General features: G+C 43.4%; 1 protein-coding gene across 1 annotated transcript in view; it reads left to right on the forward strand.

Annotated features, from left to right (window-relative positions):
• The window catches only part of MTDH (metadherin), a 1697336-nt gene extending 1683076 nt beyond the window's left edge, over positions 1-14260 (forward strand). The window contains exon 10 of the mRNA XM_044065932.1: positions 14084-14260. Coding sequence (XP_043921867.1) covers positions 14084-14260 — 177 coding nt within the window. The remainder of the gene's footprint in view (positions 1-14083) is intronic.
• Positions 14261-14852: the final 592 nt, after the last annotated feature.

Raw genomic sequence — 14852 nt, forward strand, 5'->3', positions numbered from 1 at the left:
AAATCCTCCTCCTTCAGGTGAATTGGTTTTCTCCTGTACTCCTTCACAAGTTGCAAGCGAGGTTTATAGAACCAGTTCCTGCACCGCAAAAAGGAAAAGCATTTTTCTCAAGAATCTTTTTGGTACCCAAAAAAGAGGTATCGTGGAGACCAGTGTTGGATTTGTCTTGGCTAAATACTTTTCTGAAAGTACCCAAATTCAAAATGAACACCCTGCAGATAGTCCCTTCCTCCTTATGGACCACTGTTTCATGGTGAGTTTAGATCCTAAAGATGCTTATCACATTTCAGTTGCTCCCAAGTTCAAGTTGAACATACAGAAGTCTTGTCTCACACCCTCTCAAATAATTGTCTTCATGGGGAGTGTGATAGACCAAGAAAAAAAAATGGCCCTTGACCTCACAAGACCCAAACATAGTAAAAGCTTTGAAACATGAGGAGAATAAATCTAAGATGAGTTCCCTGCTTAGTCTAGCAGAAGCATATCAGCATCAAGCAGGAGTGGAAATCAAACCAGAAGTAGATAAAAATCGGGCGGCAACTGAATGTGCCAAAAAGCAAAAGAAAGAATGTAACTTGAAGGATCAGGTGAGAAGGCAGGAAGTGCGGAAAATGCATAAATATAGTAGCAAGTATAGAAAACTCCTGAAACAATCTCATGTTGATAAGGATCGAGTGCAGGGGTGGTTAAGGAAAGACAAATTCAAACCAAAAGATGAAAGATTAATATTGGTGGCCCAGGATAGTGAACTACATACATGTTGGTTTACAAAGTCCATTGAACATGTGGGAGAAACAGACAAATGTAGGTTTTTTAAAACAGAATTGGAAACAGTTGCACACCTCATTGATGGTTGTGACATACTAATGGCAGAAGGACTGTATACTGAAAAGCATAATAATGTGGCAAGACTGTTGCACTGGGGATTATGCAAACATTATAATACTGAAGTAGCTGACAAATACTGGAACATCAGCCACAATGCATCATAGAAAAAGATGAAGTCTATATCACATGGGCTCACCTGTTACCAACAGTTCAAAAGATAGATGCAAGAAAAACAGATATAGTGGTCCATGAAAAGAAGAAAAAAGTAGCATTGATCATTGAAATTGCTGTACCCAGTGACTACAGTGTCTTAAGTACAGAGAGGCACAGAGTCATAAAATATCAGGATTTGCAGGCAGAAACGATAGCAGTGTGGAAGAAAGATATTCAGACAGTTCCAATAGTAGTAGGAGCAGCGGGTCTTATAAAAAAGAATCTTCAGTCATATTTAGATATGTTATCAATACATTGAACTCAATACAAATTGCAAGAGTCATTACTAGGCACATTGCAGGTGCTGCAAAGAGCACTTCTGGCTGACATCAAAGATTGAAACAAGCTGATTTCATGAACTTTAATCATACTTTGACTGAGGAATGGGGTCCATTCCCTTCATGGTATTAGAAACCCAAAAGATTTGGGGAAATTAAAAAAGGGAAGAATCTAAGTATGGTATGGCTAGACTACAAAAAAGCATTTAACAGTATTCCACATTCATGGATAAAAGAGGGCTTAAAAATGTTTAAGATAGACCCTTTACTGATCGATTACATTACATTGACCATGAAACATTGGCAAACCATTCTGCAGTTAAGCCATGATAAGGACAAATTGGTATTCCAGGGATACAATTTCAAAGGGGGATATTTCAGGTTGACAGTCTTTCACTGCTGCTTTTTTGTCTAGGCATTAACCTGTGTACTTAACAGATTAGGTCATGGCTATAATTTGGTTCCTAGAAAACAACAAAGTGTAATTCATCTCATCTTTTTGTAGATGATTTAAAACTGTATAGCTCATCAGATGAGGAACTGATAGCACAACTTCAACTTTTTCAGATGATATACGAATGCCATTTGGTCTTGATAAATGTGCAGAAGCAATCTTTAAAGCAGGAAGCATGCAGCACCAAGAAAACATAAGTTTGGGGTAGGAATGTGATAAAGAAAATGAGCAAGAGGGGATGTATAAATATTTGGGAATTGATGAAGGATCAACAATAAAACATGAACCAATGCAAATAAAACTCAATAAGGAATATTCTAGAAGGCTTTAATACAAAAACAGCTTTGACATCTAGGAACAAAGTCCAAGCTATAAACCAGTTTGTTCTTCCTGTCCTGACTTAAAGTTTTGGACTGATTGGCTCCAGAAGGTGTTGGATGGTTTGGACAGAAAAACAAGAAGGATGTTTTATGCTCATCAGATGATTATAAAAATCATTGTATACCAAGACTGCATATTCCCTGATGTTTTTCGTGTTTCACTGTTGCAGTCATCACACTTGGGTTATCTGCCTGCAGGTAGCCCTCAGTCGGCCCAAATACCAGAGTGTTGGGATTTCTGCATCGGATGTTGTCGCCTCTTCCATGATGTCAGGTCATCAGGGGTATAAAACATGCAGCCGATGCCATTACATAAGCTTTTCTTGCTGAGCGGAACTTGAAGCAGAAGCAGTTCACAAGTGCTGGTCGGCAGCTACCTGAAATTTTCGTTGTTCGAGTTTCAGACCTGGTGTCTTCTAAAGCTAAATACCCTGTTAGGGATCCTTTTTTCTTCCTCTAACCGATGTCAGAAAAAGTTAATTGTCTTGCCTGTGGAAAGCAAATACCTCACAGAGATCTTCATTCTTACTGCGTCACCTGTTTAGGCCCAGACCACGACGTTCCTCGCTGTTGGTTTTGTGCCCTGTTCAACACCCGAACTATTCATCTTCAGGCTATTTTTGCCGCTAAATTCTTTCGCTCTCATTCTCCGTGTTCCAAAATGGCTTCAATAAGCCATCTGACTACCGATCTTCTGAAAAAACGTAAGAATAAAGACAGAGACAGACCGCATAGGTCCAAAACTGCCGACGACACTTCCGTTAAGCTAGTCGCCAGTCCGCCAGTACTCAGTGAGGCGCTTTCGCTGACCCTGATACCCGCTTTTACAGATTCGCAGGCCTCTACTGAGACCCATTCGAAGTCCAGTATGCAGCAAGATGCTTCTTCGGCTATGGAACCTGTGGATGTCTGTAACTTGGATGGGTCCGGAGCCGCTGTGCAGGCACCGGCATCTGAGGGTGTATTCAGACCTTCCAATTTTCGTATTAAACCGACTACTTCGTTTCTGAATAAAACTGCTGAATTTCTCAGGCCCAGAGTTCACACTACACCTAGATAACCACCAACCAAAGCACATTCTCAAGCTCCCATGCCACAGAAACAAATGCTTAGAATGGCTGAAAACCTTACTTTAATTAGGGGAAGCCAGCCTTCCCCTCTAAAAGACAAAGAATTGATTTTCCTTCTGATTCTACAGATCTTGAGTCCGATGACTCTGACCCCTCAGATTACCAGGATATACCTTTGTCTATGTATGAGGATTCAGATGCAGAGGATTCCATTCCCTCTGCCTCCCCCCAGAGGACTTTTCTTTTGATGAAACCCTGCATGCCCTCTGTAGAGAGCATTTCCGCTGGGAGTGCCAGGACTACCCACAGTCCAAAAAGAGACTCAGGGAAGTTTTAAACTTGCCTCAGCACAGGCCTCTAGCTATCCCCCTGTTCTGGAAATTGTAGATAATGTCTTCATGGAATCCAGTCTTACCCCTGATACTTTGCCACCAGCTACTAGAAAGCCTGACAGGTACTACAGAGTACCTGACTCTTACAAATTTCTATTTAGAAATCCCATTGTGGATCTAGCGATCATTTCCCAGGGACCTAAAGGTATTAAGGCTACTACAGCCGAAAACCCTGCCCCTTCGGACAATGATGCTAGGGCTTTACACAGATGGGGGAAGAAGGTATATACCTCTGCAACTCTTGCCATCAGGGCTTTAAATTGCCAGTTTCACATGTTGAAGTACCAGCAGCATATTATGGAACTAATTAAACAAAAAATGATGTTGATTCCTGATTGTGCAGAACATAAAGATTTACAAGAGTTAATGCATTCTGCAAAGCAAGTTGAAAAACATACTTTGCAGTGTGGTTTTTGATGCCTTAGAAGTATCTTGCAGGGCTGCTGTCACTGGGTCTGTTCTTAGAAGGCATGCTTGGCTGAAGGAATAAATCTTGCCAGACCATGTCAAAGCAAAATTACTAGATGCTCCATTAAACCAAGAACATTTGTTTGGCACTAAAGCAGAAGTTCTTAAAAAGATGGAGGAAAAAGCTAAACCTGTACAAACTGTTAAAGATTTCCTACAGGTACAGCCACCTAGATTCAGTAGGCATTGGCCTTCAAAAAACTAGCCCTTTCCATTCCCTCCCAGACCTTCTCAGTCCAAACCCAGGGCCAGCAGACCACCAAGACTACAGTCTCAGGGTATGCACAGATCTAAACAATGGAGTGCTCCCACCTCAAAAACAGTGAGTGAAAAGCCACCCTTTTATGGAAAAAGTTCACAATGACTTGTCCTTCATCCTTCCCAGCCATGCCCAAGTACTTGCACCCCTAGGAGGAAAACTCATCCTGCATGCAGAGTTCTTGGAGTACATTACCCAGGACAGATGGGTTTTAAACATTCTATCCCAGGGATACAGATTCTACTTCCACTCACTGCCAACCCCAAGGGGATTGTCAGACCTCCCCCCAAAACCAGTGGGCAGAGGTCCAAAAGCAAGTACTTTCTGTTCTCAGTATCAGGGGTATTCATCCTATTCCATCGGAGCAAAGGGGACAGGGTTTCTACTCCAGACTGTTTCTGGTGCCCAGAAAAGAAAACTCTTGGCGCCCTGTCCTGGATCTGTCATTTCTCATTACCTTCCTGGTGGTACCAAAATTCAAAATGCTTAGTCTCCAACAGCTGTTTCCTGTGCTAGCCAAGGACTCCTGGCTGGTCACCCTAGACTTAAAGGAAGCTTATCTGCATATCCCCATAAGGGAATCTTGCAGGAAATGTCTACGTTTCAGGGCAGGCTCTATGCACCATCAGTTCTCTGCACTTCCCTTTGGCTTATCTACTGTGCCCAGGGTATTCACAAAATGCCTGGCTCCAACCATTGCATACTGCAGGCAGAGAAAAATTCAAATTTACCCATACTTGGACGATTGCCTGATTCAGTCAGTCAGTCAGGAATTGCTACTTCAGCACCTGTCATTTGTAAAGAGACTCCTAACTTCTCTGGGGTATACCATCAACGAAAATTAATCACATTTGGTACCCAGCCAAAAAATTGTATTCCTGAGAGCAAGCTTGAACACAGCTTCCCAGATGGCATTCCTCACTCCAGAAAAACAGGTTTATTTGACAAACTACTGGCCACCCAAACCCAGCTATCTGCACGAAAAACACTGCAAGCCCTAGAGTTCATGGCCTCATGCATTCTCCTAATTCCATATGCAAGACTGCATATAAGGAAACTTCAGTGGTACTTAAAATGTCTCTGGTGTCAACATTCTCAGAACCTGGAAACAGTGATTCCTATCATTCCTTGCCTAAAGACAGAGTTCCTTTGGTGGGCAGAGACCTGCTACCACACCAAGAGACTCCCTTTCACTCAACCAGCCACCGCCCAAACCCTGACAAACAGACAGCTAACATTTCTTTTTGATTGATATGCAGGTGCATTTGTATTGGGCTCCATTTGCCTGCCATGTGTGCCCCCCATACATAGTCTGATGCAGACTATCCATGGGGGGCTCACATGGCAGGCAAATGGAGCCCAAGGCAAATGCACCTGCATATCAATCAAAAAGAAATGTTAGATGTACAGAATGCACTGACAGCCTTCAAATACCTTATCCTTCCAGGACAACTCTTGATAAAGACAGACAACACCACAGTTATGTGGTACATAAACAAGCAGGGGGGAACTCATTCCTACCCACTTTGCAGGTTAGGCATGGCTCTGTGGAACACAGCCTTGAGCAATCAAGTGCACCTGCAAGCTCAATTCCTGCCAGGCAAACAGAATTCACTGGCAGACTTAAGCAGTAATCTAATGGACCCACACAAGTGGAAACTGGAACCCAACTCATTCAAGCTTCTAATCCACAGGTGGGGGACACCAGAGGTGGACCTCTTTGCTTTCCCCAGAACCATCAGTTGAGCAAATTATGCACCAGAACTCCCCACAGCCAAGTGTGGAAAGTGGATGACCTATCCTTTACATGGGAAAACCTCTCAATCTATGCCTTTCCCCCTCTGCCCCTCCTCTCGAAAGTACTACTCAAAATCAAACAGGACAGGCCAAGGACAATCCTGATTGCACCAGACTGGCCACGTCAGCACTGGAACCCACTTTTACGCAGTCTGACAGTAGTGCCACCCTGGCACCTGCAGCACCCCTTCCCTGCTGTCCCAGCAGGAGGGCCAGATTTTGCACCCTCAGCTGCAAACCCTGAAACTAGCAACTTGGCTCATTCCATGAAAACATCACCAGCAACCCTCAACAAACGGGTGCTGGATGTCATCCTTGAGGCCAGGAGGCCTAGTACTAGGAAATCCTATTCAGAAAAGTGGAAAAGATACTGTTCTTGAAGCCAGTCTCAGGGAAAGAACACAACTGTGCCCATCTTACCTCAACTCCTAGGTTATCTAGCAGAACTGCTCCACAAAGGCCTATCCTTCTCTTCTATTAAGATTCATGCCTCTGCCATCTCAGCTCATTACAATACTGAGCCCACCCCTCTTCTCTCACTCTCTGGTCAAACAGTTCCTGAGAGGAGCTAACAATCTTTGACCCCCTAGGAGAACTCCCACTCCAGCCTGAAACCTTAACTTTGTACTAGAGAAGCTCACGCCCCCCCCCCCGACCCTGCTGCTACAGCAGAGTTAAAATTCCTCTCTTAGAAAACAGACGTACTTCTAGCCAACACTTCAGCAAGAAGTGTGTCGTGCATTGCAGGCCCTTATGGCTGTGGAACCCTTCATTATCTTCCATGAGAACAGGGTTTCCTTCAGGACAAACCCATCATTTATGCCCAGGGTGGTATCCAGTGTGGCTTTGAACCAATCCATCCATTTACCAACCTTTTACCTAATCCTCAGAATAAAGGGGAAAGGATCCTGCACTCCTTGGATGTGCACAGGCAGCTTAGGTTTTGCCTTGACAGGACTAAACCTTTCAGAAAATCTGACCAGCTGCTAGTCAGCTTTGCAACAGGGGCAGAGGGCAAGGCCATTTCAAAGCAAGCTATCTCCAAATGGATAGCAAACTGCATCCATTTCTGCTACAATCACCATGGAAAACCTGCCCCACAGGGAATCGGAGCCCATTCCACTAGGGCTACCTCAACCTCTACAGCATTTCTCAGGGGAGTCCCTAACAGGGACATCCTGGAAGCTGCAACCTGGAGTTCTGTACACACCTTCACCAAGCATTACCACATGTTCTTCGTGTTTCACTGTTGCAGTCATTACATTTGGGTAATCTACTGGCAGGTTGCCCTCAGTTGGCCTGAATTCCAAAGCCTTGGGTTCTGCATCGGTTGCTGTCTTCTCTTCCATGACGTCAGGTCGTCTGGTATAAAACATGCAACTGGCGCCATTTTCTTTTGTCTTTCTTGCCGAGCGGTGCCCGAATAAGAAGCATTTCACAAGTGCTGGTCGGCCGCCTACTGAAATATTCGCGTTTAAGTTTCAGAACCGAAGTCTTCAATAAAGCTAAGTACCCCGTTGGGGAAACTTTTTTCTTGCTTTTTACCGATGTCAGAAAAAGTTAATAATTGTATTACTTGTGGGAAGCAAATACCTCATATGGATTTCCATTTGTACTGTATTCCTTGCCTAGGCCCTGACCATAACGTGCCTGGCTGTCGGTTTTGTGCTAGATTTAACCAACGCACTATTAAGCATCAGTATATTTTTGCATCTAAGTATTTTGGCAACAAATTTAACTACCCAGAGATGTCGTCGGATAGCAATCTGACTACCGGAGTACATAAAAAGCACAAAGAAAGGGACAGAGAAAGGCAGTCGAGATCCAAAACCGACGAAGAAGCTTCTCCTAAGCCAGTCACCGGTTTGCCGGTACTCAGTGAGGTGCTTTTGCAGCCCCTGATACCCGCTACCTTCGAGTCGCAGGCCTCTACCGACACCCATGTGGATTCAGGCATGCTGCAAGATACTCAAGGTATTGGACCGACAGATGTATCTCCCTTGGATGGGTCCGGAGCCGCTGAGCAGGCACCGGCTTCTGAGGGTGTATTCAGACCTCAACATTTTTACATCGAACCAACGAAAAGACACTTTCTAAAACTAAAAAAACGATGCCTGAGCCATTTGCACAGGCCTCTATGCCTAAAAAACAGATAATCAAAATGGCTGAAGACCTTATTAACTTGATCAGGGGTACCCATCCCCCTCCAGATAAGAGGCCTAGGCAAGACACTGACTATGAATCTTCAGATCAAGTTTCTATTTCTTCTGATTCCTCTTCTGATCAGAAATTATCTTTACCTCCCTATGAGGATTCTGATGCTGAGGAGTCTATTCCATCTGCATCTCCTCCTGAGGATTATTCATTTGGAGAAACCTTGCATACTTTGAGGGAGCATTTTCACTGGGAGAGTCAAGACTTTTCACAATCAAAAAAGAAGCTCAGGGATTTCCTCCTCCTCCCTCAGCACAAGCCTTTAGCCATTCCCCCTGTGTTAGACATTGTGGATGATGTTTTTTCAGAGTCAAGCCTGATCCCTGACTCTTTACCTCCAGCTCCCAGTAAGCCTGACAAGGTATTACAGGGTCCCTGACTCTCATAAATTTTTATTTAGAAACCCTGCTGCTGATCCTGAAACTATTTCACAGGGTCCTAAGGGAGTTAAGGCCTCAACAGCAAAAAACCCTACCCCCTCAGACAGAGATTCCAGGGCACTGGACAGATGGGGGAAAAAAGGTTTATACATCTGCAACCTTGGCAATCAGGGCCTTAAACTGTCAGTTTCATATGCTAAAGTACCAACAACATGTTATGGGATTGCTGAAACAGAAAATGATGTTGATTTCAAAATGTGCAGAAAATAAGGAATTGCAGGAATTATTGTGGTGCTGCGGTAGCGTTGTCGCCTCACAGTAAGATGCTGTCCGGTTCGATTCTCAGCTAGAGCGTCATCTGTGTGGAGACATACGTGAATGGGCGTACCTTCGTTGAAGGTTGTGCATCAGGGCTGGTAACTCGGCACTTAAAAATCAACTACCAGTCATTAGCGGACCGGAGTTCCGCTGTGGCGGCCCCTAACTGGGAAAAGCCGAAAGACACAAACAAATTGCATGCAGCTGAACAAGTTGGAAAGCATACTTTGCAATGTGGTTTTGATTCTTTAGAGGCCTCCTGCAGGGCCACAGTTACTGGATCTGTGATTAGGAGGCATGCCTGGTTAAAGGAACAAAATTTTCCTGATGATGTTAAAGCTAAATTACTAGAAGCACTTTTACAGCATGATTCTCTGTTTGGTATTAAAGCAGAAGAGGTTTTAAAGAAAATGGAAGACAAAGCTAAGATGCAAACTGTTAAAGATTTTTTACAAGTGCAGCCACCTAGATTCAGTAGACACTGGCCTACAAAAAATTGGTCCTTTCCTGTGTCAGACAGAGCTTAAAGGGGCAAATCTAGACGCCCTAACGGTTCCAAGTACCAAGCTCAAGACTCATACAGGTCAAAGCAATGGGGGCGCATCCACCTCCAAATCTGGAGGAGATAAAGCGCAAACCTACAGAAAGCAATCCCAATGACTTCCCTCTGCCTACACCAAGCACTTAACTTTTGGCAGCACCCATACGGGGAAAATTAGCAGTTTTTGCTCAAAATTGTCAGTTAATAAGTCAGGACAAGTGGGTACTGAACATCATATCACAGGGATACAGATTCCATTTCCACACTCTGCCAATGACAAATGGTTGGCCAGACCTGCCAAAAAACCAATGGGCAGAGGCACAGAAACAGGTTACATTCCTCATGGATATGGGGTCCATTCAGATAGTACCAGAAAAGGAAAAAGGACAAGGTTTTTACTTGACTGTTCTTGGTACCCAGGAAGGACAAGGCCTGGCGGCCAGTACTGGATTTATCAATTTTGAACACATACCTGGACATTCCAAAATTCAAAATGCTCGCTTTGCAACAGCTTCTGCCCATGCTGGGCAAGAATGCTTGGCTGGTGACTTTAGACTTAAAAGAGGCATACCTGCATGTCCCAATAAGACAGTCGTGCAGAAGATACCTCAGATTCAAGGCTGGCTTAATGCATTACCAATTCTCTGCACTGCCTTTTGGCTTATCTGCTGTGCCCAGGGTCTTTACAAAGTGCCTGGTACCAGTAATTGCATTTTGCAGACAAAGAAGTATTCAAATATATCCTTACTTGGACGACTGTCTCATTCAAGCAGAGAACAAGGACAATCGTCTACGACTCCTGGCGTTTGTGAAAAGGCTTCTAGCATGCCTAGGGTACACAATAAACGAAAAGAAATCACAACTGGTACCCTCTCAAAAGATAACATTCTTGGGTGCAAAGCTTGCATACAACTGCCCAGATGGCTTACTTCACACCCAGACAAACAAAGGCAACTGACTACTTACTTCAAACTGATGGCAACAAAAACCCAGTCTTCTGCAAGACAAATTCTGCAGGCTCTGGGCTTCATGGCATCCTGCATCCTACTAATTCCATATGCAAGACTGCATATGAGGAAACTTCAGTGGTACCTAAAAAGTTTATGGAGTCAACATTCACACAGTCTGGAAACAATGATTCCTCTCATCCCCTGCCTGCAACAGGAGTTTCTATGGTGGGCAAAGGCCTGTCACCAAAACATGGAACGGCCCTTCACTCTACCCCCTGCCAGCCAAACCTTAACAACAGACTCATCAGATTATGCCTGGGGGGCCCACATGGCAGGAAGATGCATTCAGGGCATATGGGCACCAAATCAAATGCATCTACATATCAACCAGAAAGAGATGCTAGCTGTTCAAAATGCCCTAACACCATTCAAGGACTTACTTAATCCAGGACAACTACTGATAAAGACGGACAACACCACAGTCATGTGGTATATAAACAAGCAAGGGGGCACACACTCATACCTCCTTTGCAGATTAGCCATGGCACTGTGGGACACAGCTTTGACCTTCCAGATAAATCTTCAAGCTCAATTCCTGTCAGGAAAACGGAACACTCTGGCAGACGATTTAAGCAGAAACCTTATGGATCCTCACAAGTGGAAATTAAATCCACAAGTATTCAGCATGATAACAGAGAAATGGGGGAGCCCAGACATAGATCTATTTGCCTCTCCTCAAAATTATCAACTGAAAAGATTCTGCACAAGGACTTATCACAGACAAGCATGAAAGTGGACACCTTATCTTTCAGTTGGAAAAACCTGTCAGTTTACTCCTTTCCTCCGCTGCCTCTTCTACCCAAGGTCCTCCTAAACGTCAGACAAGAGAAGCCAAAGATGATATTAATTTATTAATTGCCCCGGACTGGCCCCGCCAATACTGGTACCCAATCCTAAGGAACTTGTCTCGATACCCAGCTTGGACCTTGCCTCAAAGAACACAACTACTGTCCCAGCAAAACAATCGGATCCTGCACAATCAGCTATAGACTCTGAACCTGGCAGCATGGCTAATCATGTAATCATACCAACACCCCCTCTCAGTAAACTGTTATGGATGTCATGTTGGAAGCCAGAAGGCCTAGTACTAGAAAATCTTATGCTGACAATGGAAGAGATTTTGTGCTTGGAATCAAGCACAAGGAACTGATGCAGCAGAACCACATATTCCACGGATATTACAATACTTAACTGAGATGCTTGACAAAGGCCTATCTTTCTCATCAATCAAAAATCCATGCCTCTGCCATTTCGGCTCATTACAATACAGAGCCACCAATCTTTTCTCATCCCTTACTAAAGCAGTATCTTCGAGGAGCCAAAAACCTAAGTCCTCCTGGAAGATCACCATTACCTGCATGGGACCTCAACTATGTGTTGGAAAAGCTCACCCTGCCTCCATTTGAACCAGCCGCTACCACTGATATAAAGTTCTTATCATGGAAGACAGCCCTGCTACAAGCAATTACTTCAGCAAGAAGGATTTCAGAGCTACAGGTCCTCATGGCTGTAGAGCCTTTTATCATATTTTACCCAGACAGGGTGTTTGAGGACAAATCATACTTTTATGCTTAAAGTGGTTTCCAGTGTGGCTCTTAACCAAACAATCCATCTGCCAACTTTTTATCCAAATCCGCACAACAAAGGGGAGAGAATTCTACATTCCTTGGATGTACACAGACAACTAAGATTCTATTTGAGCAGGACAAAAGCTCTAAGAAAAACTGAGCAATTACTAGTGTCATATGCTGCAGGATCAGAAGGAAAGGCTATCTCAAAGCAGACAATTTTAAAGTGGATAAGCCACTGCATCCGTTTCTGCTACTCACACCATGTAAACCTGTGCCCAAGGGCATTAGGTCTCATTCCACCAGAGCTGCAGCTACTTCAGCAGCCTTTCTCAAAGGAGTACCAACCAAAGACGTTGAGGCTGCTACTTGGAGTTCTGTTCACACCTTTACAAAGCAGTACCCTTTGCCTCTCTACTCTAAGTCCAGGACAGGCTTTGCAACTGCTGTGCTGCAGGGCCTTATAGCTGCTCCTAATGCTGTTTAGCTCCAGCCTCCCAACCATAGCTTTGGGATTCTACCCAAATGTAATGACTACAACAGTGAAACACGAAGAACATAGTACAGTTGTGTACACTTACATAAATGTAGATGTTCGAGTGTATTCACTGTTGCAGTCCAGGTTACCCTCCCACCATCTACAGTTTATCTTTCCTTCTCTATCTTCCACAACCTATGTGGTGTATTTGCTTGTAGATGAAGGTAAAGTTTATATTGATGCATGTTTATAGATATATATATGTATATATATATATATATATATATATATATATATATATATAAAATTGCTACCTTTTTGGGGGCACCTGACATCGGGGCCAAGAAAAACTAAAGAAAATGGCGTCGGGTGCATGTTTTATACCCCTGACGACCTGCCATCATGGAGGAGAAGACAGCAATTGACGCAGGACACAAGACTTTGGAATTTAGGCCGACTGAGGGCAACCTGCCAGCAGAGTACCCAAATGTAATGACTGCAATAGTGAATACACTCGAACATCTACATTTATGGTAAGTGTACACAACTGTACTTTGCCTATCTTTTCTAAATCAGCTGGATTTGCTGCAGCAGTCTGCAATGCCTGCTAGCCAGCCCTAATACTTTTTGACTGCCTCCACACTTCCTCAGCTTTGGGAATCAACCCAAGTGTGATGACTGCAACACTGAAACATGAAGAACATAGTACAGTTTGTACACTCACCATAAATGTAGATGTTCGAGTGTATTCACTGTTGCAGTCCTGGTTACCCTCCTTCCACCCCCTGACTTTTCTATACTTTCTACCTATCCTCTTTTTTTGGCCATATCTTATGGCAATGGTATTTGCTTTTTACTGGAGGTGTTCCACACCATGTAATTACTTCCTATTTTGGGGGCTCCTGACATCTGGGTCAAGAAAAACTGAGGTAATGGCATCAGCTGCATGTTTTATACCCCTGACAATCTGATGTCATGGAAGAGGCGACAGCATCCAATGCCGAAATCCCAAGACTCTGGTATTCGGGCCGACTGAGGGCTATCTGCAGGCAAATGACCCAAGTGTGATGACTGCAACAGTGAATACACTCGAACATCTACATTTATGGTAAGTGTACACAACTATACTTTTCAGGTATATTTTAAGGGACAGACAGAGGGGAGAGAGGGGTAAAGTCAGAGCTAAATGTATCTGCCAGTAGGTTCTCTATATCTTCAACCTTAGTGTTTGTAATATCACTCACAGTAGCAAATGATCTTCATGAAAAATATTCACTAATATTTTCCTTACATGACTTCATGCCACCAAAGCTGACTTAGGTTAATTAATGATTTGGTTTTATTTATTATTTGCTGTTTTGTGTGTTTTACTTAAAGTTGAATTTGTTATCCATATTGCTGCTTATATTACAGATGAAACTTCTTATATTTTAAGATTTCAGATGATGAAAAAGAAAAGGTTGAATCCACACAGCATGGGTCGTCAAGTGGAAAATCCAAAAAGAAAAAAAAGAAAAAGAAGAAACAAGGAGATGACGCTTCCTCTGCAACTCCGGTACAGCTGGATGCAAATGTTGCTTTGTTCTGTGTTGGGGATGGTCTTTTAGTTTAAGGGAGTTGCAGTAATCACTGACGTGTTTGAAACATTTCACAGATGTTATTGCTACATATACCTTGACATTTATATTTTATATGTTAATGTTAGAATTGTTTCTTCTAAACAGGTGCCACTAGGCACATTTTAATGTATATATTTTTTATTTTTTGTTCTCTTTCATGCTGTCAGACCTCCAAAAGATATGTTCAGTGATTCCTCCAGTGACTCTTTTGTGGAAACAAGCAGTTCCATGCCGCTCACATTTTCTTAATCCTGCAGCATAGATTTGTTGTTGTTGTATCTTTCGGCTTTTCCCGGTTAGGGGGTCGCCACAGCGGAACTCCAGTCCACTAATGATTGGCAGTAGATTTTTACGTACCGAGTTGCCAGCCCTGGCGCACAACCTTCAATGAAGGTATGCCCATTCATGCATGTCTCCACACAGAAGACGCTTTAGCTGAGAATCGAACAGGACAACGTCTTACTGTGAGGTGACAACACTACCGCAGCACCACCATATTTCCTTAAAAAGAACTAATGAAAAAAAAACAGTGTAGCATGCAGAATCTAGGGCAGCATAGTTGTCATATGAACTTATTTATTTTAA

The sequence above is a fragment of the Protopterus annectens genome, chromosome 3.part0, assembly GCF_019279795.1.
Source record: "Protopterus annectens isolate FY-2018-M chromosome 3.part0, PAN1.0, whole genome shotgun sequence".
NCBI lineage: Eukaryota > Metazoa > Chordata > Ceratodontiformes > Protopteridae > Protopterus > Protopterus annectens.